At 40.8% G+C, this 25,212-nt stretch overlaps 1 protein-coding gene across 13 annotated transcripts in view; it reads left to right on the top strand.

Annotated features, from left to right (window-relative positions):
* TLK2 (tousled like kinase 2) overlaps window positions 1-25,212 on the top strand; it is a 133,133-nt gene that overhangs the window by 63,565 nt on the left and 44,356 nt on the right. For 11 of the 13 annotated variants that reach the window (XM_070060509.2, XM_008271670.5, XM_008271671.5 and 8 more), the window contains 5 exons: window positions 1,808-1,975; window positions 11,452-11,547; window positions 13,246-13,338; window positions 19,741-19,851; window positions 23,007-23,143. In XM_070060509.2, coding sequence (XP_069916610.2) covers window positions 1,808-1,975; window positions 11,452-11,547; window positions 13,246-13,338; window positions 19,741-19,851; window positions 23,007-23,143 — 605 coding nt within the window. Of the gene's footprint in view, window positions 1-1,807; window positions 1,976-11,451; window positions 11,548-13,245; window positions 13,339-17,922; window positions 18,226-19,740; window positions 19,852-23,006; window positions 23,144-25,212 lie in introns of those variants that run through there. The other 2 variants (XM_089316854.1, XM_089316853.1) reach the window with 1 other exon arrangement.

Below are 25,212 nucleotides of genomic sequence, written 5' to 3'. Positions count from 1 at the left end.
TCACTAGTGGTAACAGTTTTACCTGTTGGTAATCTTGTCTTTTAATTTTATGTTGACTTTTACCATTCAGAAGTAAAAAACTTGAATTTGTCAGTATTTTTCCCTTATGACTTAATGGGCTTTGTATTGTTCCTAGTTTTCCCATGATTTATACTCATATTTTTAATGTTATATTTAAAAAAATCATTCACTGTTACAAAGTTTTTAAGAAGCCTTTGTTTATATTTTCTTATAATTTGTATCTAAAGTAGGCATATCCTTTTCCTTTTTTCTTCCTCCTATACTGACACAAATCTTACCATCTTTTACAATTCTTACTTCTTTGAAATATGCTTCAGTCACAGATTCTCTGATCACATTGTATGGACCTGATCTTGTGTTCTCTGTTTTGTGCCACTAGTGAGACTGTATGATACTGTTTTAGTTAGTGTAACTTTCTAGTATGTTTTGAATCAGCCTGGCTAAACCTCCCTGATATTCTTCATTGAAAATTATGTTACCAATTTTGATTGTTTTCCTGAGTAACTGTCAGAATTAATTTGTGACGTTCCACAAAAACAACACCCCAGCAGAGAGTGAGAGAGTACCTAGATGACCACTTTATCTGGCAGGGGAAAGGTCGGAAACAAAATAAATAAAAAAGTTAAACATTAGTCTTTAGAGAAATTTGATATCTGCAGTTTGATTCCAGGAATATAGTACCCTCATTTAATTTCTTCTATATAGCTTCACGATGAATATAATTTTTCCTGTGTTCTTATAAATTTCTTAATTTTACTTCCAAGTATTAAGGAATTTTTTTTTGCTGTTATGAATCTGCTTTTTTTTCCATTATATGCTCTGATTGTAATCAATTGCTAGTAAATAGGGAAGCTATTGATTTTTCTGATTATTTCCTGTTTGGCCACCTTATTGAACTCTTGTATTATAGTACTTTTCGATTGATTGCTGGTTTCCTTTGTGAATAGTTATATCATCAAAATGACACTTTAATTTTTAATAGTTCCCAGTGTTTATACCTCTTGTATTTTTCCCTTACTACATTGACTGAAATTTGAATAGTAATGTTGAATGTATTAATGTGTTATTCCTGTCTGGTTCCTAGCTTTAATGAAAGGATCTCTAGGATGGCACTGTTCATTATGATATTTTATGTTGGTTATTGAAAAACATACCCTTTTTGTATTAAAGGTGGGTACTTCAATTTGCCCAATAATGTGAAAATCTATTTTGGCATCCAAAGGGCAGAATTCTATATTCTTCTCCTATCTCTGACCCCCCCCCCCATCGTGATTAATGTATTGAATTATATTAGTAGACTTATTAATACTGAACCATTACAGCACTGGAATAAAGCATACATAATTGTATACATAATTAGTATACTGTGAAAACTGTTTAACTTGCATTTATTTTAGATTTTTGTACGTAGGTATACTGAGACTAGAATTGAGAGTGAATTAAATTTTACCTATAAAGTCATGGGACAAATGTCCTAATTTTCATTTACCTACAGGCAGAAGTAACATTTTTTGTCTAGGATTGAAGACATTTATGCAAAGTAATATGTAAGTTCAGAGTTATGTCAGTATCAATGTGAAATTTTGTGAAATCTGAGTATTGTATTAACTGAGGTTTATAGATATTGTAATCCGATGGTCATGTTGCTCTGATGTGTAATTGTTTCCAGAGAGATTTTCTTTCATTCATCTTATATATGATAACCATGCTTTAACTGGCTGCGTGTTTGGGCAGTTGCAGATTATCTTCCTCATATAATTTGTTTGTTTCTTTTAATGTCTTCCAGCGGCGAGTAGAGCAGCCCCTCTATGGTTTAGATGGCAGCGTTGCAAAGGAGGCAACGGAGGAGCAGTCGGCTTTGCCAACCCTCATGTCAGTGATGTTAGCGAAGCCGCGGCTTGACACAGAGCAGCTGGCACAAAGGGGAGCTGGCCTCTGCTTCACTTTTGTGTCCGTAAGTACTGAGGCAAAGTCCGTTCAGATCTTTCATTGCCCTGGAGCTCCTTGTTGGAGTGGAGTCACTGCTGCAGCCTGAGACCGTGATGTTTCCAATTGTCTGTCACTTGAGAAGACAACAGGCTTTTACTCAGTCTCCTGAAAGGGACTGTGTTGTCAGAAGCAAAGCATAATTTTGGTTTGACAAAGTAGTAAAGGAAATGCAAATTCCATTTCAATTTAAATACTCACATAATTAAAAATAACTTCCAAACTCCAGCCATCACTTGTCTAAATGAATATTCAAGGCAACAGTTTTGGCGGGGAAGCGCGTGCCCTGCAGCCGCGGTGTGGTGCTCTGCTGGCCTGCCTGCTGGCCTTCTCCCCATGTGGACTGAGGGTATCATTACCTTTTCCAGGAAAGTTTGCTCCTTTCAACCTCTTTTTCTCGCTCTTTGAAGAATGAGAATTTGAATTTTATAAAAGTTTGATTCCATTTTAATTTGCCAAATTATAATGCAATTTGAATCAAACGTTGTTCCTTTTCTTGGTTTCTGTCACCTACCAGGTACCTGTTTCTGCCAGGAATGGTACAAAGGGAACACCCCACTGCCCTGTTCTTCTATTTTTAGGGTCATCTTTCAGAAGTAAGAGTAATACTGATCCACATTTTTGCCTCTGACTTAATTCATTTTCTCCAGTTCTAACCTAGGTTCCCTCTTTATTTACTCTGGATTTTACAAGTCATCAACCCACATGCAAGTACATTCAAAAAGGCAGTAAAAATAGTGGTGGGCATCTTAATGAAAGAAAACGATTAGCTAGATAGGAAAGCATTGTGCATTATTAGGCATACTTAGAGTTACTGTAGCCTCGTCTCAAGAAAGGCATAGCACGACTTTAATATTTCAATGAACAATGGAGAAACTTCTCAAATAAAGGTAGTGTAGTTCTGTCTCTGGGTGACAAAGGAAACATGGAATTCTAGAAATGGGGAGGAAGTTGTGGTGCCGCACGCTGAGCTGCCAGTTGCATTGCCCACATCCCATATCTGAGTGCCCGGGATTGAGTCCTTCCTCCTCCTCTGCTTCTGATCCAGTGCTGTGGCAGATTCTTTTTTCCTTTAAAGATTTATTTATTTATTTGAAAGCCAGAGTTACATACAGAGAGAAGGAGAGGAAGAGAGAGAGAGAGGGAGAAGGAGAGAGAGGGAGAGGGAGAGAGTCAGAGTCTTCCATCCACTGGTTTACTCCCCAAATGGCCGCAACGGCTGGAGCCAGGAGCCTCCTCCGGGTTTCCTATGCGGATGCAGGGGCCCAAGGACTTGGGCCATCTTCTACTGCTTTCCCAGGCGATAGCAGAAAGCTGGCTCAAAGTGGAGCAGCTGGGACTCGAATTGGTGCCCACATGGGATGCCAGCACTGCAGGCGGTGGCTTAACCTGCTATACCACAGCGCCAGCTCTGGCATAGATTCTATGACAGTGTAGTAGCCCTGTATTGTATCATTGTAGAATGTGTGTCTGTGTGTCATTATGTGTTTACTATTCACTGGCTTTTGTTAAACTATCATCTTAGGTCGGCTGTTTCCAGACAAAATCTCTGGGTCTTGGCCCAGCTTAATCTCAACTGTTGTGTGCATTTGAGGAGTGACTCAGTAGATTGGAACTCTTTCTCTTTTTATCTCTCTGCCTCTCAATAATAATAATGATAATAATAATTTTCTAATAAAACTGTATCCTTTTCACTTGAGGTGAGTTCCATTCATTTTTCTACAAAGAAGTACTGACTGAATGTCTGTTTTAGTTAAGGGCACATAAATACCCAAGATTTTGATCAGCAAGAACTTAGTCCCCTCTATAAACCTTTCCTGACAAGTATGGGCATGTGGACTTGAGTGGGTGGCTATGAATGTGCACCTACCCAGTCTCATCAGTGACACATTCAGGCTGTCATCGGAGAACTTGCAGGTGCTACAGCTGGATTGACCTCACCTGGCAGAGAGTAGCAACAAGATAGTCATGTATGAAGAAGGAACTTGGAGACAAGTGTACAAACTAAAGGCTTTAGTGCAGTTTTCTTTGTTTCTCAGCAGTTCCAGACAGGATATGATCTTAGTCATATAAGAAAAAAAAAAAAAGTAAAAGTATCAACAAAAAATAAATGTAAATTGATAAAGACAGTGTCCTAGCAAAATAAGCAAAGACAGCTTTATAGGGGGGAAAAATGGCTCATAACATGAAAAACTCAATTTTGACCATATTGAAATGCAAAATAAAACAAAAGTAGCTTTGATCTGTCAGATTGGCAATGGTTAGTAAACCTGATAATTATTACTATACAGATAGTTTGGGGACAGATCCAGTTTTATATTGGCTACAAGTTGGTACAGTCATTTGAACAAGTTGGCAATATATCTCAGTGATAAATTAACATATCCTTCTATTCAGAAGTTCGAACTCCATAAAACTATGCAAAGATGTTTATTTCAACATTGGAAGTAATTTTACTCTATCAGTTTCCAAAGGAATGTGACTCCACATTGTTATTCCAGTAATTAGTTCTCAGAACACATATGACATGCTTCATTATCTATAGCTGATCTCTCCTCTCTTCTTCAAGTAGCATTCTTCACTTGGCTTTCCATCTCGATTTTTCCTCTATATGTCTATAGTCATGATCAGTTTTACAATCACATTTACTTATTTGTAAGCATAACAGAGAAAGAGGGAGAGATAGGTAAAGAAGTCTTCCATTAGCTGGTTCACTCCTTAAATTGCCAGATTGTTAGATGTCAGTACATTATAAATGTGTGATATTTAGTTATTTAAATTATAATTGAGTGCTTTCTATTTTGTAAAGTATTCTAAGACTTGAAAACAGCTAAGGAGCCTTTGTAATATTATGATTGTTTCATTGTTGGGCATTGTAAAACCAAATGATTTTATTGGACTCATTAGAAGAAAACAAACAGTTCTGATTGAATGAAAGTTCTAGTTTTCAAAGTCTACTGGATTTAAAATGTCATTTCTATAATTCCTTAAAAACTGTGTGTCTTTTAACATTATACAGCTTGAATTTCTTAAGCTTGAATTTCTTTTTTTTTTTTTTTAAGATTTATTATTTGAAAGTCATAGTTACACAGAGAGAGGAGAGGCAGAGAGAGAGAGAGAGAGATGTCTTCCATCCTCTGGTTCACTCTGCAGTTGGCCACAACAGGCGGAGTTGGACCCATCCAAAGTCAGGAGCCAGGAGTTTCTTCCGAGTCTCCCACTTGGGCCATTTTCTGCTGCTTTCCCAGGTGCATTAGCGGGGAGCTGGATTGGAAGTGGAGTAGCCAGGCCTCAAACTGGAGCCCATATGAGATACCAGCATTGCCCACAGGCGGCAGCTTTACCTACCCTGTAGGGCCAGCCCCTAGAGTTATATATTCTCTCTCTCTCTCTCTCTTAAGATTTTATTTATTGGCTGGCGCCGCGGCTCGCTTGGCTAATCCTCTGCCTGCGACGCCAGCACCCTGGGTTCTAGTCCCGGTTGGGGCGCTGGATTCTGTCCCAGTTGCTCCTCTTCCAGTCCAGCTCTCTGTTGTGGCCCGGAAAGGCAGTGGAGGATGGCCCAAGTGCTTGGGCCCTGCACCCGCATGGGAGACCAGGAGGAAGCACCTGGCTCCTGGCTTCGGATCAGCCACAGCACGCCAGCCATAGCAGCCATTTGGGGAGTGAACCAACAGAAAAAAGGAAAACCTTTCTCTGTGTGTGTCTCTCTGTCTAACTCTGCCTGTCCAAAAAAAAAAAAAAAAAAAATTTTATTTATTTGGGCCAGTGCTGGGTATAGTGGGTAAAGCTGCTGCCTGCAGTGCCAACATCCTATATGTGTACGAGTTGGAGGCCTAGTTGCTCCACTTCTGATCCAGCTTTCTGCTATGGCTTGAGAAGGCAGTAGAAGATGGCCCAAGTCCTTGGGCCCCTGTACCCACACGAGAGACCTGGAAGAAGCTCCTGGCTTCGGGTCGGCCCAGCTCTGGCCATTGTGGCCATTTGGGCAGTGAACCAGCGGATGGAAGACCTCTTATTCTCTCTGCCTCTCTGTGAATAAATCTGCCTCTCAAATAAACAAATCTTGAAGAGATAAATAAAATATTTTATTTATTTATCTGAGAGGTAGAGTTACAGACAGAAAGGGAGAGACAGAGAGAAAGGTCTTCCTTCCCCTGGTTTACTCCCCAAATGGCCACAATGGCTGGATCTGGGCTGATCCAAAGCCAGTGGCCAGGAGGTGCTTCTGGGTCTCCCAGGCAGGTGCAGGCCCCAAGCACTTGGGCCACATTCCACTGCTTTCCCAAGCCGTAGCAGAGAGCTGGATTGGAAGAGGAGCAGACAGAACACAAACTGACGCCCATATTGGATGCTGGTTCACAGGCTGAGACTTCGACTATTATGGTTTTTGATATCAGCTTTACTTTCCCGTTTGTCAGTTGATGAACGTTTGAAATGGTCCCTTCCCCACCCCTACCCTTGCAACTTTATGAATAATGCTGTGATGAACATTCATATACATGTGTTTGTATAGATGCATGTTTTCCTTTTAGGGGTATATACTAAGGAGTAAAGTTGCAGGGCTGGATGGTGACTAGTTTTAAGGGCCTTGTGAACTGCTAGCATAGCAGCTGCACCAGTTTGCATTCCAGTGTGTGCCAGTTTTTCCACATCCTTGCCAATACTTTTTATTGTCTGCCTTTTTAAAATTGTAACCATCCTAGTGGTTGAAAAGTGATACTGATTTGCGTTTCTCTAATGACTAATGATACTGAGAATTTTTTATTTTGAGTTTTTTCATTTGTTTAGTTGGCTATTTTAGAGAAATACCTACTGAAATCCTTTGCCCAGTTTTAAGTTGGGTTGTCTTTATTGTTGAGTTGGAAGGTTTTTTTTTTTTTATATATATATTCTGGATACTAGATCCTTATGAAGTATGCGAGGGCAGGTGTTTGGCATAGTAGTTAAAGTCGTCATTTGAGATGTTTGCATCCCATTGGAGTACTTGATTTGAGTCCTAGGTCCTCTACTTCTGCTCTAATTTCCTACTAATGCACACCCTGAGTACCAATAAATGATGGCTCAGATCTTGGATTGCTATTTCCCTAAAGGGAGATCTCAGTTGAGTTCTGGGCTCCTGGCTTTGGACTGGTACAGCCCTAGCTGTTATGAGTGTTTGGGAAGTTAAGCAGTCAATGGAAGATCTCTCCATCTGTCTGTTTGTCCCTGCCTTTCAAGTGAGTAAAAAAGAAAAAATGAGTTTTTAAACAGATTTAAGGCTTAAAAATATACGTGGTGGCCAGTGTTACGGCCAGCGGGTTAATGAGCCAATGCCTGCAACACCAACCTCCCATATCAGAGTACTAGTTTGAGTCCTGGCTGTTCCACTTATGATCCAGTGTCGCTCGCCCTCTTCATGGAGGAATGACACAGGACCCTGCGCTGTTCTTTTGTCTGCTCGGCCCTTCCTGGGTTTGCTGCTGGTCCTTCCCGGGTTGGCTGCCGATCCTTCCACCTCCGTGGAAGGGCGGCTCCCCCTGCCACTTTCCCCACTTCCATGGGGGAGCGGCACACCGCCTGCCGGCTCTCGGGGGCTGCTCAGATGTTATCCGGATGTTCCCTTTAGATGTTCCTGGTGCATGTTGTCTCTCTCCTCCTTTATAGTCCTCTTCCACCAATCCCAACTCTGCTACCCACACGCCGAGTACGCTGCTCTCCTCCAATCAGGAGCAGGATCAGCTCCTGCAGGTTATTGGTCAAACTGGAGGCAGCTGTGTAGAAGTTGTTTACTCCTCTCCCAGCGCCATATATTGTGGGAGAGCAGATGCATAGAATAAGTCTTAATTCCAGTAACTTAGTCTAGTCCGAGTTGCTCCCCACAATCCAGCTCCTTGCTACTCAGCTACTTGGGTTTCTGCCACCCCATGAGAGACATGGATAGAATTGTGGGCTCCTGGCTTCAGGTTTACCCAACCATTTGGGGAGTTAACCAGCAGATGGGAAATCTCTCGACTCCCCTTCTCTCTGTCGCTCTGCCTTTTAAATAAATAAAATAAATCTTAAATAAATATGTATATGATTTGCAAGTTCTCTTTTATTCTGTTGGTCGACATTTTACTTTCTTGATGGTGTCGTTTAAAGCCCAAATTTTTTAAGTTTGAAAAATTCCAGTTTATTTGTATTTGAGAGCTACAAAGAGAGAGGGAGACAGAGAGATACAGAGAGGTACCCCTGCTATCTACTAGTTCACTCCCCAAATGTTTGCAGGGGCCCCCAGCTGTGGCAGAAACAAAGTGCCAGAAACTCAATGTAGGTCTCCCACGTGGGTGGCAGGGACCTGACTATTTGAGCCATCAGCTGCCATCTGCCTGTCAAACCCAGGCGCTTCAGTGGTATGTGGGCGTCTTAACCAATAAGCCAAACACCCCCCCCTTTTTTTTTCTTTTGTAGCTTGTGCTTTTACTGTTTTAACTAAGAAGTTTTATTAACCTAAAGTCATGAACATTTACTCCTTTATTTTTTTCTAAGTGTTTTCCACTGTTAGCATTTAAATATTTAACTCTGTAATCCCATTTTGTAGTAATTGTTGTGGGGTGTAAGGAGAACAGCTGTGGATTTCCAGTTGTTTAACAAGATTATTGCAAAGACTTTGCTTTCCTCTGTTGAATTGTCTCGGCACCTTTGTCAAAGGTCAATTGACCATAAATGTAGGGGTTATTTCTAAACTGTAAGCTCTATTATTCAATTGATCCATATTCCTGTCTTCACACTAGCCCCACAATGTCTTTTTTTCTTTTTCTTTTTTTTCTGAGATGTATTAATTTATTTTAGAGGCAGAGTTACAGACAGAAAGAGGGAGAGACAGATAGAGGTCTTCCATCCACTGGTTCATCCCCCAGTTGGCTGCAGTGGCTGGGGCTAGGCAAGACTAAAGCCAGGAGCCTCTTTTGGGTCTCCCACAGGGGTTCAGGGGCCCAAGCACTTGGGCCATCCTCCACTGCTTTCCCAGGCCATAAGCAGAGAGCTGGATTTGAAGTGGAGCAGCCAGGACACAAACCAGCACCCATATGGGATGCCAGCTCTGCAGGCAGAGGCTTAACCTATTCTGCCACAGCACTGGCCCCGACAGTACAGATTTTTAATGTAGTTTTTAAAATTTTTTTATCCTTACGGTTTCATTTTAAGAAGCTCTGTCTCTTAGTAGAATGGAGATCTTACTTTGTGTTCTCATTGACCTGGGACATTACTCTGTACTCACTGACTTTTAGGAGACTAGAATCTCTATTTTCCAATTTTGTGATTCTCGTGTTTAGCACAGGACCAGGCACAAAGGTTCACAGTTAATACTGAATGAATGAATAGAATTAGAGCCTTTTTTCCTCCTACTGTGGACTCACTTGTTGTCACTGTAGTCCTTATGTTTGTGTAGAACCTTTGCCTTTTGAAAGAAAGCATCGTCTTTATTTTCTTGAGACTATGCTGCTTCCTAACTAGCCTCTTCTTCAGTTAACTTTTTCATTTTTACTTATCACCGTGATATTTTATATTTATCTTTACAGACAGCTCTAATCTAGAAACATCCCACTGAATCATCTTCCGACACCATCAATTTACTGGAAGAAGACATAGAAATGAGCCCATGTAGAATGCATTTTATCCAAACCTATATGCCAAAATCTGGAATTTTATAGAAGAGTCTTTTAGTCAGTCATTTGATTCTTTTCATTTCTTATTGTACGATCAAACAATCATTTTTAAACGATTTATTTATTTATTTGAAAGAGTTATATAGACAGAGGAGAGGCAGAGAGAGAGAGATCTTCCATCCAATGATTCACTCCCCAGATGGCCACAACCGCTGGAGCTGCGCCAATCTGAAGCCAGGAGCCAGGTGCTTCTTCCAGGTCTCCCACGTGGGTGCAGGAGCCCAAGCACTTGGGCCATCTTCCACTGCTTGCCCAGGCCATAACAGAGAGCTGGATCGGAAGAGGAGCAGCCAGGACATGAACCAGCACCCACATGGGATGCCAGCACCACAGGCTGCAGCTTTACCTGTTACGTCATAATACCGGCCCCTCAATAGTTTGTTTCAACAAATATTTGTTGAATGTTTAATACATCTTCTCTTAGATTGTAAATTTCATTAAGGCAGAGGAAGGGCTGTATCTATGATTTCTTTTGCCCTGGAAATGTGTCCTTAATACTTAAGCACTTCCCTCTGAACCTAGACATAGGGAATATTCACTAAGTAGGCAATGAATGAATACCTAAAAATTGAGTTAATGATACTGCCTACCTTACGTTGTGCACCTTCAGTGAAATCACATATATGAAGTGCTGAGTTTGCTCACAGCCTGGCCATGCCAGTCTGCTGTGGTCACTGAGAGCTGTTACAGAGAGAGAGGAGGAAAGAAAGAAAGTCATCCATCTGCTGATTCACTCCCCAAATGTCCACAATGGCTGGAGCTGAGCCGATCCAAAGCCAGGAGCTTCTTCCAGCTCTCCCACAGGGGTACAAGAACCCAGCACTTGGACCGTCTTCACTGCTTTCCCAAGCTGTAGCAGAGAGCTGGATCAGAAGAGGAGCAGCTGGGACTTAAACCAGCACCTATATGGAATGCCAGCACCGCAGGCAGCAGCTTTACTGGCTGCCCACAATGCTGGCCCCCTTACAGGGATTTTTAAGGATCACATGTTATCACATGTCACAATGAAGCCTTTTGCTTATAATAATTGCTCCATGAATGTGGTGATACCATTATTAATATGGATTATGTAGAAACTACCAGAAAATTTTCACTTATGTAGATATAATATATTCTTTGATGAGGTAGTTCTGTATTTCTATTACCCCATAACTCAGGATATCTAATATTTCCTATTTATTCCTAGTTATGACCATGATAGTTTATACTGTATTAGATGTGATTGTGCCTTGTTTTTAAAAACATTATTAGAAATGTAAGGATTCTGTATTGCTTAATAGTTGAATTATATTAAAACTAATAAATTTTAAAATGCTTTAGAATATCCAGTTGGCAAGTGACAATATTGGAAATGCACCTAGATTTTGGAGCTTATTTGGAATAGTGGTGTGCAGGCCTTTGTGTCCCCTAGGTACTGGGTGCTCCCCTGGCCTTTTCTGATGAAAGAATATGGAAACACAGTAGAGAAGGCAAGTTATTGCAGGAATAGTTCTTCTTTTTCTATAATTTGCATATTTAAAAAGTGATTTTTATGCAGCTGATATTTTAAGCCTATTTACTGAAACACAATCTAAGCTGCCATGTCTAGCCTTTGTGTTTCATATTTGACTTATTTTACTTTCATCTTGACCACATGGCCCTGTCTTCTGACTTTCATCAGAAGGAGTTTGTTTTTTATAATCATTTGAATTTATATAAATGTTTGTGGAGAAAGATGCAAAACCTTCCTGTGACTGGTGATGTACCTTTATTATAGGCTCAGCAAAACAGTCCCTCTTCTACGGGATCTGGCAACACAGAGCATTCCTGCAGCTCCCAAAAACAGATCTCCATCCAGCACAGACAGACCCAGGTAGGTTGGTGATCCCTAAACGGAAGAGAAGATCTGCTTGGGAGCACGTGCTAACCACATACAGAATCTGTGATTCCTCTCCTTGTTTCCCTCTGTCACCTTGACCGTACCTTATTATTTGTGTGTTACATCTAGAACTTACCTGTGCAATTTAAATTCCTTTGGAAGGTGCCTTAACTTCTTGAGGGTTTTCTTTACCTTGCCTGTTAGAGTGTAGCAGAATGCTTACATCGCAGGGTGGTGTTGATGAAAGAGGACACACTTTAAAAGTTTCTAGTCTGCTGTTGTTGTGGAACTTTTTTTTTTTTTCATACTATTTGTTGAACTCTTCACTTAGTATAGGGTTGATCTTATGAGTATAAAGTTAATTGAAAATAGATCTTAGTCAAAAATAAGAAGGAGAATAAGAGAGGGAGGAGGAAGAAATGTGGGAGTGCAAATGGAAGGAATCACTGTGTTCCTAAATTTACATTGATGAAATGCATGAAATTAAAAGGTTTAAAAAAAAAAAAAAACCCACACTGATTAAGTCACCCTTATCATGTATCAGAGTGCCTGCATTCAATACCTGCCTCTGGCTCCTGACTCTAGCCAGTTTCCTACAGACACTGGAAGGTAGTAGGTGATGGCTCAAGTAATTCGGTCCCTACTACTCAGTTCCCAGCTTTGGCCCAGCCCAGCACTTGGAACCATTTGGAAAATAAATGGGAAGCACACTCTCTCCTCTATCCTTCTCTCTCTCCTGCTCTCTCTCTCCCTCCCTCCCTCTCTTTCCTCCTCCCTACCCACTCAAATAAATAAATAATTAAAAAAAAAAAAAAACCTTAAAAGAGTTTCTAGTCTGGACCTCAGCTTGCTATTTTAGAAATTATCATAAAAAAATTAGGTTGACACTGATTATCTCAGACAATACTTACAAAATGCCTATTAGGACAGTGCTTACAGTAGGCATTCCATAAATGTTACTTCCCTACTTTATGAAAGTAGTTAATTTATTCCTCGTGCCTATTTATTATTTGGCAAGACCTAGCTGAACTTCTTTAAGAAGTGGTATGCCAACATAATTTCCTCCTTAAATAGCCTTCAGAAACTTCGGAATTTAGGAATGCGGTGAGTATTCAAAGATTGTATCTGAAAAGGATGGAGACTCTAGCCTCCATTTTGTAGCATCAAGTTTCGTTTCTTGCACTGTATTTTAGCACTGTCTGGTTTGTTTTCATGACATGATACTTGGCAACCTGGAATTTCCTAAGTTCCTGGTGCAGATTTTTAATTTTATTTGATCATCGACAGCTTATGAACAATTGGACAGACTCAGACAGGTGCACACTCAGAACTTTACCTCTTGCCTCTGATTGCTGTTTCCACTAGGTGGCATGTTTGTTCTTTGGAGATTTGGGTCATGTCTCCTTAACTTCTTTTCAAAGTCACTTCATTTCTAGAGTAATGCATTTCTGTGTTCAATGCCCAATAGATTGAGATTTCTTCTATTTGGTTCCAAAATTAACATGTTTTTGAAGTACAGGTATAACTAAGGTTTAAAGACTGGAATGAAGAAAGCAGATTAAATTTATCGAGCATGTAATTCCAGGCTATTTGAGTTAGCAAGTACATTTCTCAGAAAAGTAATGAGAAAGATGTGATGACATGTAATGTTTTGAGACTAATCCTAAATTTGTTTTGACTTTGTTTCTGTAGTCTGACCTCACAATAGAAAAAATATCTGCACTAGAAAACAGTAAGAATTCTGACTTAGAGAAGAAGGAGGGAAGAATAGATGATTTATTAAGAGTAAGTATTAAAATGTGGTAAGAGATTTTATAGCAAGCATCAATTGTTATGTATGTTTGGATTATGTTTGTACGTTATAGAAACAGTTTCTGTAACCACATAATAAACTTCTGGATATTTTCCTTTAATCTGAAGGAATCTGAGCTAGGGACCAATGAACTAGCAGATGGAAGATACCTCTCTATCTCTTTTTCAAGTAGATAAAAATAAACATTAAAGTATATAGAAGTGTCTTATGTTTACAGAATAAACTTAAATCTGAAATGAAAAATATAACTCTAGAATATATACCATATTATTTTAAAAATCTGTTTTTAAAATGCAGTTTTGGATGTCTTTCCAAAAAATAAAATGAGTGTACTATTTTCCTGTTATAAAAGTTATGCATACTCTTTGTAATAAATTTAAGGAATACAGCAAAATATATCATCCATAATTTCATTAACAGGATAAAACATTTGGTACATTTTTCTTCAGTAAATTTTTGAGCCATTTTATAGTATTACACACATGCCTATATACATATATAAGTACTACTGCTTCATAAATAAGAGTGACTAGCAATTTTAGCTTTTCCACTGATATAGAAGGTATATATGTTCAACTTTTCTTTGTACAAATGAAGTTGTTTCAACCTGGCTCAGGGGGACCCTGTCTTCTCCAGGGCTGTCATGACATAGCAAGGTGAAGGCTGGTGGCCTTGCTTTTATTGTCAGTTTTTCTTACTGGGCTTCGGGGTATGATTTTGTTTGAATAAAGGGATCTGTTTAATAATAAGCTTAAAAAGCCACTGTATTTGTGATTATCTGGCCTCTAAAAATGTTTAACATATTTCTATCATTAATCAAAATATAATATAAAATAACATATTTTTACTGCTTCTTATACAAGACCTGGATTTTTTTTTACTTACCTATACTGGTAAAGTCTAATGTATTTGTATTATTAAATTACTATTTTTCATATTTCCTCTGAGACTAATTTATTAAAAAAAAAAAGATTTTTTACTTGTTTGAGAGTTACAGACAGAGAGAGAGAGACAGAGAGAAAAGTCTTCCATCTGCTGGTTCATTCCTGAAATGGCCACAACAGCTGGAGCTGAGCCGATCTGAAGCCAGGAGCCAGGAGCCAGGAGCCAGGAGCCAGGAGCCAGGAGCCAGGAGCCTGGAGCCTGGAGCCAGGAGCCTGGAGCCAAGAGCTTCCTCCGGGTCTCTCATGAGAGTGAAGAGGCCTAAGCACTTGGGCCATCTTCCACCACTTTCCCAGGCCATAAGCAGAGAGCTGGATCCGAATAGGAGCAGGCAGGACACGAACCAGCGCCCATATGGGATGCCAGCACTGCAGGTGGAGGCTTACAGTCAGGTTTATGACAAAATATTCTGTACTTGGTTATTGTTTGTTAAACTGATATCAAAGCTCATTGGAAGTATTTTTTAATTCACAGTTTCGGTACTTTTGTTTCATCTCTTTAATTGACTGGAATAATTTTTTTTAAGATTTTATTTATTTATTTGAGAGGTAGAGTTGCAGACAATGTGAGGGAAAGAGAGAGAGAAAGGTCTTCCATCTGTAGGTTCACTCCCCAAATGGCTGCAATGGCCAGAGCTGCGCCATTGCGAAGCCAGGAGCCAGGTGCGTCTTCCTGGCCCAAGGACATGGGCCATCTTCTACTACTTTCCCAGGCCATAGCAGAGAGCTGGATTGGAAGAGGAGCAGTTGGGACTAGAATCAGTGCCCATATGGGATGCCGGTGCCGCAGGCGGAGGATTAACCAAGTAAGCCACATCACCGGCCCCCTATTTCTCATTTTAATAGTTCTCCTTGGGGCTGGTGCTGTGGCATAGTGAGTTAAGCCTACACCTGTGGCGCTGGCATCCCATATGAGCCCTGGTTCATTTCCTGTCTGCTCCTCTTCCAATCTAGCTCTCTGATAATGGCCAGGGAAAGCAAGGAAGATAGCCCAAGGACTTGGGCCCCTGCACCCACTTGAGACCTAGAGGAAGCTCCTGGCTCCTGGCTTCAGATCACTCAGCTCCAGCTGTGGCAGCCATTTGGGGAGTGAACCAGCAGATAGAAGACCTCTCTCGCTCTCTAACTCTGCCTCTCAAATAAATAAATCTTAAAAAAAAGTTCTTTCTAAATTTATTTATTTACTTATTTGTGAGGCAGAGAGAGAAAAAGTAGACAGACATAGTAATCTCCCATATGTTGGTTACTTCCCAAATGCCTGCCACAGCCATAGCTGTGCTGAGGCTGAAACTGGGAGTGAGGAATTCAATCCAGGTATCCCACATGGGTAGCAGAACCCAATTACTTGAACCATCAACTGTGCTTATTTTGTCTGTGTCAGTTGGAGTCAGGAGCTGGTGATAGTTATCGGACCTTGGCACTCCAGTGTAGGATGCACACATCAGAAGTGCTAGGCCAAATGCCCAGCCCTGTTCCTTTCTTCTCAATCTCAATAAACATTGTATTCCATACACTTTCTGCTATTTACTGCATCTTATGTGAATTTTGATTTGATTATTTTCATTTTTATATTGCCTACTCGTTTTCCTAACCTAATACAAGTTCTTACCTATTCTGTATATTCTTTATGGTTTGGCTCCTATTTCATAAATATCATGTTTTGGCTGGCATCGTGGCTCACTAGGCTAATCCTCCGCCTGTGGCACCAGCATCCCGGGTTCTAGTCCCGGTTGGGGCACCAGATTCTGTCCTGGTTGCTCTTCTTCCAGTCCAGCTCTCTGCTGTGGCCCAGGAGTGCAGTGGAGGATGGCCCAAGTGCTTGGGCCCCGCACCGACGTGGGAGACCAGGAGGAGGCACCTGGCTCATGGCTTCAGATCTGCGCAGTGCGCTGGCCATGGCGGCCATTTGTGGGGATGAACCAATGGAAGGAAGACCTTTCTCTTTCTTTCTCTCACTGGCTAACTCTGCCTGTCCAAAAAAAAAAAAAAGTCTTTTTGCATTTAATGGAGTATGACAAGGTGTTCCTTTGATTTCTGTAGGTGATCATTTTCATTGTTTTCAGGTTTTATACTTCTTTTTTCTTATTCAGAAATACATTCCTTAGGCCTATATTTTTCCTTGCTTGTTTAATTAGTTTTCTCTATCTTTGAGGAGTGCTGTGTATAGGTTCAGTACCTGTTGCACGTCTTTGATTGTTAGCATATATGTGTACTCACTTGAAATTGCTCTTACTCTTACTTTTATCCCTTTGGTGGGTGCTGGTTGATAATCATTTAAGATTTACAGTGAGATAGTTTGTGGGTATAAATGCTTGCAGACTTATTCTAGTATCTGGAAAATTTTTGTCTGAAGTAGCTGTGCTGGACTGAAAAAGGATCACGGCCCCATCATTATCTTTCATTACCTGACTGTCTTAAGATTGAGAAGAGGAAGTATGTGAAAAACTTGAATCCTAACTTGGTACTGCTCTTCGGGTTTTGTTTTATTTTTGATTTATTTGATATTTACACAAACCTCCTCCCATTCACTGGCTCATTCTCCAGATGCTGGCAACAGTTGGGACTGGGCCAGGTCCAAAAGGCAGAATTCAGAAACTCTGTCCAAGCATGGGAGGCAGAGGCCCAGCTACCTGAGCCATTACTCATTGCCTTCTAGGATACATACCAGCAGGAAGGTAGGATCAGGGGTAGAGCAGGGATCTAAACCCAGTCTTTCCTGTGTGGGATGTGACTGAATCAAGTAGCATCTCAACTGCTAAGCCAAACACCCACCATTGCTTTTTCAATTTTGAAACATCTTTGCTTCCATTTTCCCAGAAGCAGTATGCTTTCTTTAGGTCCCATTACTCCTTTTTTTTATTTTTTATTTATTTATTTATTTATTTTATTTTTATTTTTTGACAGGCAGAGTGGACAGTGTGAGAGAGAGACAGAGAGAAAGGTCTTCCTTTGCCATTGGTTCACCCTCCAATGGCCTTCGTGGCTGGCGCGCTGCAGCCGGCGCACTGCAGCCGGTGCACCACGCTGATCCGATGGCAGGAGCCAGGTGCTTCTCCTGGTCTCCCATGCAGGTGCAGGGCCCAAGCACTTGGGCCATCCTCCACTGCACTCCCTGGCCACAGCAGAGAGCTGGCCTGGAAGAGGGGCAACCGGGACAGACTCCGGCGCCCCGACCGGGACTAGAACCCGGTGTGCCGGCGCCGCAAGGTGGAGGATTAGCCTAGTGAGCCGCGGCGCCGGCCCCCATCACTCCTTTTTACTCAAGTGTCTTAGATCGTTCAGTCCTTACTTGGATGCAGAGCAGCACTAAAGGAGGGTGCGTCAGAAGGGCAGATCCCAAAGGGGAGCTGCCACATTTCCAGGTTGATGAGAACTGACGCTTCTGATCTGGAGTATAAACAGGGCTTGGCTTAGCAGACAGGAGTCAGTCATTGAGTTTTCCATTTTAGTGCGATACTGGGTATGGCTGCATTGAGAGCTCCTAGCTAGCTGCTACTTGACACATGAGTAACATGAGTGTTAAGAACCCATGGAAATGTAGCATTTAAAAAATATTAAATAAATCATCCCATATGGGTGCCTGTTCGATTCCTGGCTGCTCTACTTCCAATGCAGCTCTCTGCTTTGGCCTGGGAAAATAGTAGAAGATGGCCCAAGTCCTTGAGCCCCTGCCCCTGCATGGGAGACCTGGAAGAGGCTCCTGGCTCCTGGCTCCGGATCAGCACAGCTTCCGCCGTTGCAGCCAGTTGGAGAGTGAACCATTGGATGGAAGACCTCTCCCTCCCTCCCTCCTTCCCTCTCTCCCTCTCTCTCTCTCTCTCTCTCTCTCTCTCTCCCTCCCTCCCTCTCTCCCTCCCTGCGTCTCCTCTCTGTGTAACTCTGACTTTCAAATAAATAAATAAATAAAAATTTAAAAAATATTAAATGAGTGGCCTGAGGTTGGTTGATTTCCATACATTTTATTACAAATTTCAAGGGAATACCCACTTTCAAAGTAGACTGACTTTCACATAAACATTGCATGTTATTTGGCTTATAAATTTTTAGTCTAATATTCCATTGTCACATTTACCCAAACATAGTTAGACTTTGCCCCGATAATGTGGTCCTTCGAAGTATAAACACAAAAACCAATAAAAGGAAATTCTACTTATGAATAGAATAGAAACATTTGAAAATAGAAGCTATTTTATAGACTACTTGAAAAATGAAACATGAAGTTTGTATACCGTAAATTAAAAAAAAAGAAAAATGAAGCTAAAAGTCTCCCCTCTTTTTTTTTTTTTTTTTTTTTTTTTTAACAGGCAGAGTGGACAGTGAGAGAGAGAGACAGAGAGAAAGGTCTTCCTTTGCCGTTGGTTCACCCTCCAATGGCCGCCGCGGCCGGCGCACCACGCTGATCCGATGGCAGGAGCCAGGAGCCAGGTGCTTTTCCTGGTCTCCCATGGGGTGCAGGGCCCAAGCACTTGGGTCATCCTCCACTGCACTCCCTGGCCACAGCAGAGAGCTGGCCTGGAAGAGGGGCAACCGGGACAGAATCCGGCGCCCTGACCGGGACTAGAACCCGGTGTGCCGGCGCCGCAAGGCGGAGGATTAGCCTAGTGAGCCGCGGCGCCGGCCTCTAAAAGTCTCAAAAATTGAATGTTCTGTAATATCTTCCATTGTTATTTGATTGGGAAACAACAGATTTTTTCCCTAATTCAAGCAAGTTATTATAAAGTGGTATTATTTGCCCAAAAGAAGAGATCTTTTTGCTTAACATAAGAATAAATTCAGGAGTTGCAAATCAAATTTGACCTGGGTTAGTTGTTCTTTCCTTCTCTGTTATTGTGGGAGGCTTGTGTTTTTCAAAGTATTTAACCCATCCTGTAGGCTTCTGACCACAGCTGAATTAACCATGCATTTACATTCTGGCATTGTGAACCAGGACCTTGTTTGTTAGTTCTGTCTTGTGTGGGCATGGGTGTGCCTGGCTTTTCTGGGACATTTATGTAAATTCATGATTCTTTTTTGTTAGAAATGAGATTCAAAAAACAAATTTAACAAAGAACATTATATGGTTTTAAAGTTATATAGTTTTTTGTAAGTGCTTAATCACCCTATGTATGTATTTTAAACTCTCATTGTTGGTTTTTAAAGATTTTTTATTTTGTGATTGCTTAGGCATCTGTGATGTACAAAAGTAACCCTGCCTGGTTATTGGGAAGAAAAAATATGATCAGTAGTTAAACAGGCCCACTTTGTTAGCAGATTCCATCATTAATAAGTAGATGATAAGTTGATTAAAAAGAAAGGAATTATTTACCTTTTTAAGTCACTCTTAGTCTTTTTCCTTTTAACAACAGCTAGAAATGTTTTCTCTGTCTCCCTAGATCTGTTTTTTCTATTAATCAGTCTTTCTTGGAGCTAACTTAAAATTGTTTTTCATTGAAGGCCAACTGTGATTTGAGACGGCAGATTGATGAACAACAAAAGATGCTAGAGAAATACAAGGAACGATTAAATAGATGTGTGACAATGAGCAAGAAACTCCTTATAGAAAAGGTCAGTGAAAATTGATGGCCCCAGCTCTGTTTTATAAAAGCTCAATGTGTGTCATCCTATGGCTCCTTATTCTTTCCCTGAGATGATAGTATTTAAAAGTAGGGTTTTTCAGGAATAGATTTCTCCTGATTTGTCAGGATTTCTTTACATAGACATTGGACCAGTCATCCAAAGTGATAATTTGGGACACACTTTCTTGCTGTGCGTTGCTTGGAGTGTGATGTTGATGGAGCAGGAACAGCTTATCCTCGTTGAGTTTATCTGGGGTGTCGTCTACTAAGTTTTTATTTATCCTATCACTTGAAATGGGTATCCTATTACAAACATTTATCATCAGTTAAATATTTCCATTTCAGAGCAAGTATTTGGAGTAACTTAAGTATATAAGAATGTGATAATTAAATGCTTTGTGCTTTAAAAACACCAAGTTGTCATATAATTACTTCCACTTGGCTGATTTCTCCTTTCTTATAGTAATTGATTTGTTACAGCTTTCCTTTAAAAGTCACTAATAACTATTTCTTGAAACTTTTAAAATGACGGTACTTTCTAATGACATTATTACAACATTTTACAAGCTAGAGGTTTGAGACATACCAATGTTTACTTTTCCTTCAATCTTTGAAATGCTGTTGAAAAAACAGGGAACACTCTTAGGTAGATAGTTTTATTGAGATTGGAGATATTGGAAAGAAGTTTGTTTCATTCTTTGACTCATTAACCAGTTGTACTATACTCTAAAAGCATGATATAAAAAAGAAACCAATATAATGCTATCTCTGAGTTCTTGGGGATTAAATATCTGATACACCCTGCTGGAATAGAAAGAAACAGAAAGGAAAATGCAACCTCAGGAAATATTCAAAATATTATCTATTAAAGGACTTGTATTCAAAATATATAGAGGCCTACAAATTAATGAAAAGGAAACCCATTAAAAATGAGTAAAATAGGGCCGGCGCCGCGGCTCACTAGGCTAATCCTCCGCCTAGCGGCGCCGGCACACCGGGTTCTAGTCCCGGTCAGGGCGCCGGATTCTGTCCCGGTTGCCCCTCTTCCAGGCCAGCCCTCTGCTGTGGTCAGGGAGTGCAGTGGAGGATGGCCCAGGTGCTTGGGCCCTGCACCCCATGGGAGACCAGGAAAAGCACCTGGCTCCTGGCTCCTGCCATCGGATCAGCGCGGTGCGCCGGCCGCAGCGCGCCGGCCGCGGCGGCCATTGGAGGGTGAACCAACGGCAAAGGAAGACCTTTCTCTCTGTCTCTCTCTCTCACTGTCCACTCTGCCTGTCAAAAAAAAAAAAAAAAAATGAGTAAAATATGTGAACACTTTACCAAAAAAGAATATATAAAGATATGCAAAAGACTAGCATAAAGATGCTGGCTTTGTGGCTCAGCAGGTTAAGACTCTGCCTGCGATAATGACATCCCAAATGGATGCCAGTTTGTTTCCTGACTGCTCCACTTCCGATTCAGCTCCTTGCTAACACACCTGGGAAAGCAGTGGAAGATGACCCAAGTACTTGGGCCCCTGCCACCCACCAGGGAGATCTGGAAGAAGCTCCTGGCTCCGGGCTTTGGCCCGTCCTATCCCTGGCTGTTGTGGCCATTTGGGGAGTAGACCAGCAGATGGAAAATGTCTGTCTCTCCTCTCTCCTCTCCTCTTCTCTTTCTCTCCAACCCTCCCTCTCTCTGAAATTCTGCCTTTCAAATAAATAAATAAATCTTTTAAAAAAGACCTAAATATGAAAAGACATCACTAGGCATCACTATAACCACAGTGAGATAGCATTACTTCCCCAGTAGAATGACTGAAAGTGGAAAGACTGGCAGTGCCAGGTGTTGTTGAAGGTTCAGGGCAGCCTAATTTCTCAGACTAATGGTTAGAATAGAAACTTTTGGACAATCTTATTAAGGTATATATACACTCATCCTGTGACTCAATTCTGTTCTAAGTATTTACCCAAGAGAAATGAAAGCAAATACCCACAAGAAGTCTTGTACTAGAGTATCATAGGAGTCTTATTCACAGGAGCCAAAAAACCAGAAACATTTCGAGTGCTTTGACCCATCCGTCGATGGGTAAATGTACCGACTGTAGTATGTTCATGTGGTGAACGACTGCCCAGCTGTGAAAAGGAGTGTCCTCTTCATGCATACAGTGTTATGCTTGGATATAAGGAACCTAATTCATAGCTCCTGCTCTTAGGGGGCTAACGGTCTACGTGAGGGGAAAGGGGAATGAGACACATTCATACATACAAGGAAACAAGATAAAGAGTGCATATTAGGAATATTGGGAAATCAAGGGCAGCGTGCCAGAGGAAGAAAACTTCAAGAAAGAGGAAAAATGTATTCTAGGCAAGGAAAACCACAGGTATGAATACCCTTAGTGAGAAACAAACGACTTCTGACGTCTTAAGTAAGTGTATCCCCGGTGTTATCTCACTGTACTTAGTCCTTTCCTTCAGATTCTGCATTTCACTTTGTACTTAAAATTACAGTTTAATGCATTCAATTCAAGATGGACCTATAAATACAAGTTTCTCGGCATGTTCTATAACTTAACACTTTTACATCCCTGTCATGTAAATTTTTTTCATATTTGTTGAACAACTGATGTTCTCAAGAGTAAGTTAGGATGTCTGGAGTAAATAATCTGTGGGCAGGTAAACATAATTTTCAGCTCATGAAGGACTTTTTCATGTTAGTATCCAGTGTTTGACAGCAAAAAACCATAGAAGATTTGGAGCATTGAACTGGAAGAGTGCAAAGTAGTGTTTTGAGAAGATGAATTGATACCAGTTCTTTGGGAAGATTGAATGGAGAAGAAACATAAAATAGGGAAACAACTTAGGAATTAGGCATTGGGATTGTCTACATTTGAGATGCTGAACTCTAAGATAAAAATGATAGGCAAACCAGAGATACTTTACCAAGGAAGAACCTGGTGTTCTCATTATCCTCTTTTGTCCACTTTGTTTGAATAGGTGTGATATGTCATCCAGGAGTCTCTGCTGACTATTCTGAAATGTGTAGAATTTCAAGAGAATTTTCTCTGATGATCTAAAAGTTTTGTATTTCTAAGAAGTGTCTTTCTCACTTCCATTGGTGTTGAATTCCTTTTTTTTTTTTTTTTTTAAATCCTTTCCACACAAGTCCAAACAAGAGAAGATGGCATGTAGAGATAAGAGCATGCAAGACCGCTTGAGACTGGGCCACTTTACCACTGTCCGACACGGGGCTTCTTTTACTGAACAGTGGACAGATGGCTATGCTTTCCAGAACCTTATCAAGTAAGTGAATTGTCATCATTAAATGGAGAATTGAAAAGTTGGTTTGGATTTTTTTTTTGTTTTCTATAATTGCAGTCATTAGTAATCCTAGAAGTGGTAGTCATCTTTTTATTATTTTTAAGTCACTATATGTTTAGAGAAATATAGCGAATAAGATAAAGTCCTGGGAAAAATGAAGTAAATAATCAGAGAGATAAGAAGTAAGTTCTACAGTAAAGCTAAAAAGGAATCATCATTGCTGAAGCCACGGAAGGAAATCTTAACTTGAGGTCTTTTAAATTGTGTTATAGCTTTTGATGAGGAGTCTGTTACATTTTTCTGGGTCTGGGGATAAATTAAGTAGGCAAGAGCATAAGGAAGAATTTCTTGATTTAGGTACAAAACCATAGAAGAACCTTACAGAACATGTCCCTGAGGCTTTTAAGACAGTGTCGATCAACAGAGAGAGTTCTTTTGAAGGCAGGGGCCGAACCAGCCCTACCGTGGGTGTCTGACACCGACTTGGAATCCCAAGTACTCCTTCTCTTTTGTCATAACTTTTAATTTGAAACACTCAAATATTTACTCCAAGAAGGAAATCAACATTTAGAATCCTGTTTCCAACTGTGTGAATAGCTACTAATAGCTCAGGACTTTAAAAAAAAATACCTTTTGTTGTATCTTATTTTTATTTGTTAAAACATTTCTATCTGAGACTGGAGTTGGAGACATTGTAGTTTTGATCATGGGCTCTAAAACTTCATCTCTAGATCATGGTGAGGTGAAGGTTCCCTAGACCACCTTTCTCATGTGTTTTTCCATGCTGAAGTAGCCTGCTGAGTATGACTTGATGGGTGTGGGCTACTTTTTTTTAATTATTACGATTTTAGAGATTTTATTTATTTATTTGAGAGGTAGAGTTACAGAGAGGAGAGACACAGTGGGATCTTCCTTCCGCTGGTTCACTCCCCAATTGGCCGCAACAGTCGGAGCTGGGCCGATCAGGAGCCAGGAGCTGCCTCAGGTCTCCCACGTGCACGCGGGGGCCCAAGGACATGTGCCTTCTCCTACTGCTTTACCAGGCCATAACAAAGAGCTAAACTGGAAGTGGAGCAGCTGGGACTAGAACTGCCGCCATATGGGATGCCAGTGCCACAGGTGGAAGATTCACCCACTGTGCCACAGCACCAGCCCCGGGGCTACTTTTGAGTAATAATGAAACATATATAAAATATGCCTGAAAAAAAGTATAGATAATGATAATGTTTATAACTTTGTTAAAACTAAGCTCTGGATTACACCTCAGTAATCACTGTATTCTATGTGTAACTTAGTTGAAATGTGTTTTGCTTCACAAGTGTATCTCAGATGTGTATATTCTGATGTAAGAAGAGGCTGTTGGGTCAGGCATTTAGCTCAACAGCTAAGATGCTGCTTGGATCCCCCACATTCCATATTGAAGTGCCTAGGTTCAAGTCCTGGTTCTGTTCCCCATCCTGTTTCCTGATAATGCACACCCAGAGAGGCAGCAATGATGGCTCAACTACTTGAGTCCCTGCTACCCACTTCGGAGGTGTAGATAGAGTTCCTGGTTCCTGGCTTTGGCTTAGCCCAGCCTCAGTTGTTGTGGGCATTTGGGGAGTGAACCAATAGATGGAAAATTTCTGTCTTTCTGTGTCTCTCTTTTTCTGCCTTTCAAATAAAGTGAAAATCAGTAAGTAGAATTTTTTTTAAAAAGAAGCAGCAACTATTAAGTAAAAAAAACAAAAAGTGAAAACAAACAAAAAAACCCCACATCTTATATACAAAACAGAGACTTTCGAGTTAGGCTAGGTACCAGAGGTTCAGAGCAGCGTTCACTCTAGGCTGTAGGTGTAGTTGAGTGATGATAGCAGAAGCACACCAGGGCCGTGTAAGTGAGTGGCACAGAGATATGGCACCCATCCCATCACGTCTGACTCTGACATACAAATTGCCTTAAAAGTGACACACCATCCAGTATCCAGATTTGGTAGACTGGGGTCAGAAGAAGATAAAACTTTAATCTTCGTTAATGGTGAAAGCAGTCAACTGCTTAGACTGAGTTTCAG

Source organism: Oryctolagus cuniculus, chromosome 17 (genome assembly GCF_051225735.1).
Source record: "Oryctolagus cuniculus isolate XC-2025 breed Fujian yellow rabbit chromosome 17, ASM5122573v1, whole genome shotgun sequence".
Lineage (NCBI taxonomy): Eukaryota > Metazoa > Chordata > Mammalia > Lagomorpha > Leporidae > Oryctolagus > Oryctolagus cuniculus.
This window is presented reverse-complemented; position numbering and strand designations above follow the sequence as displayed.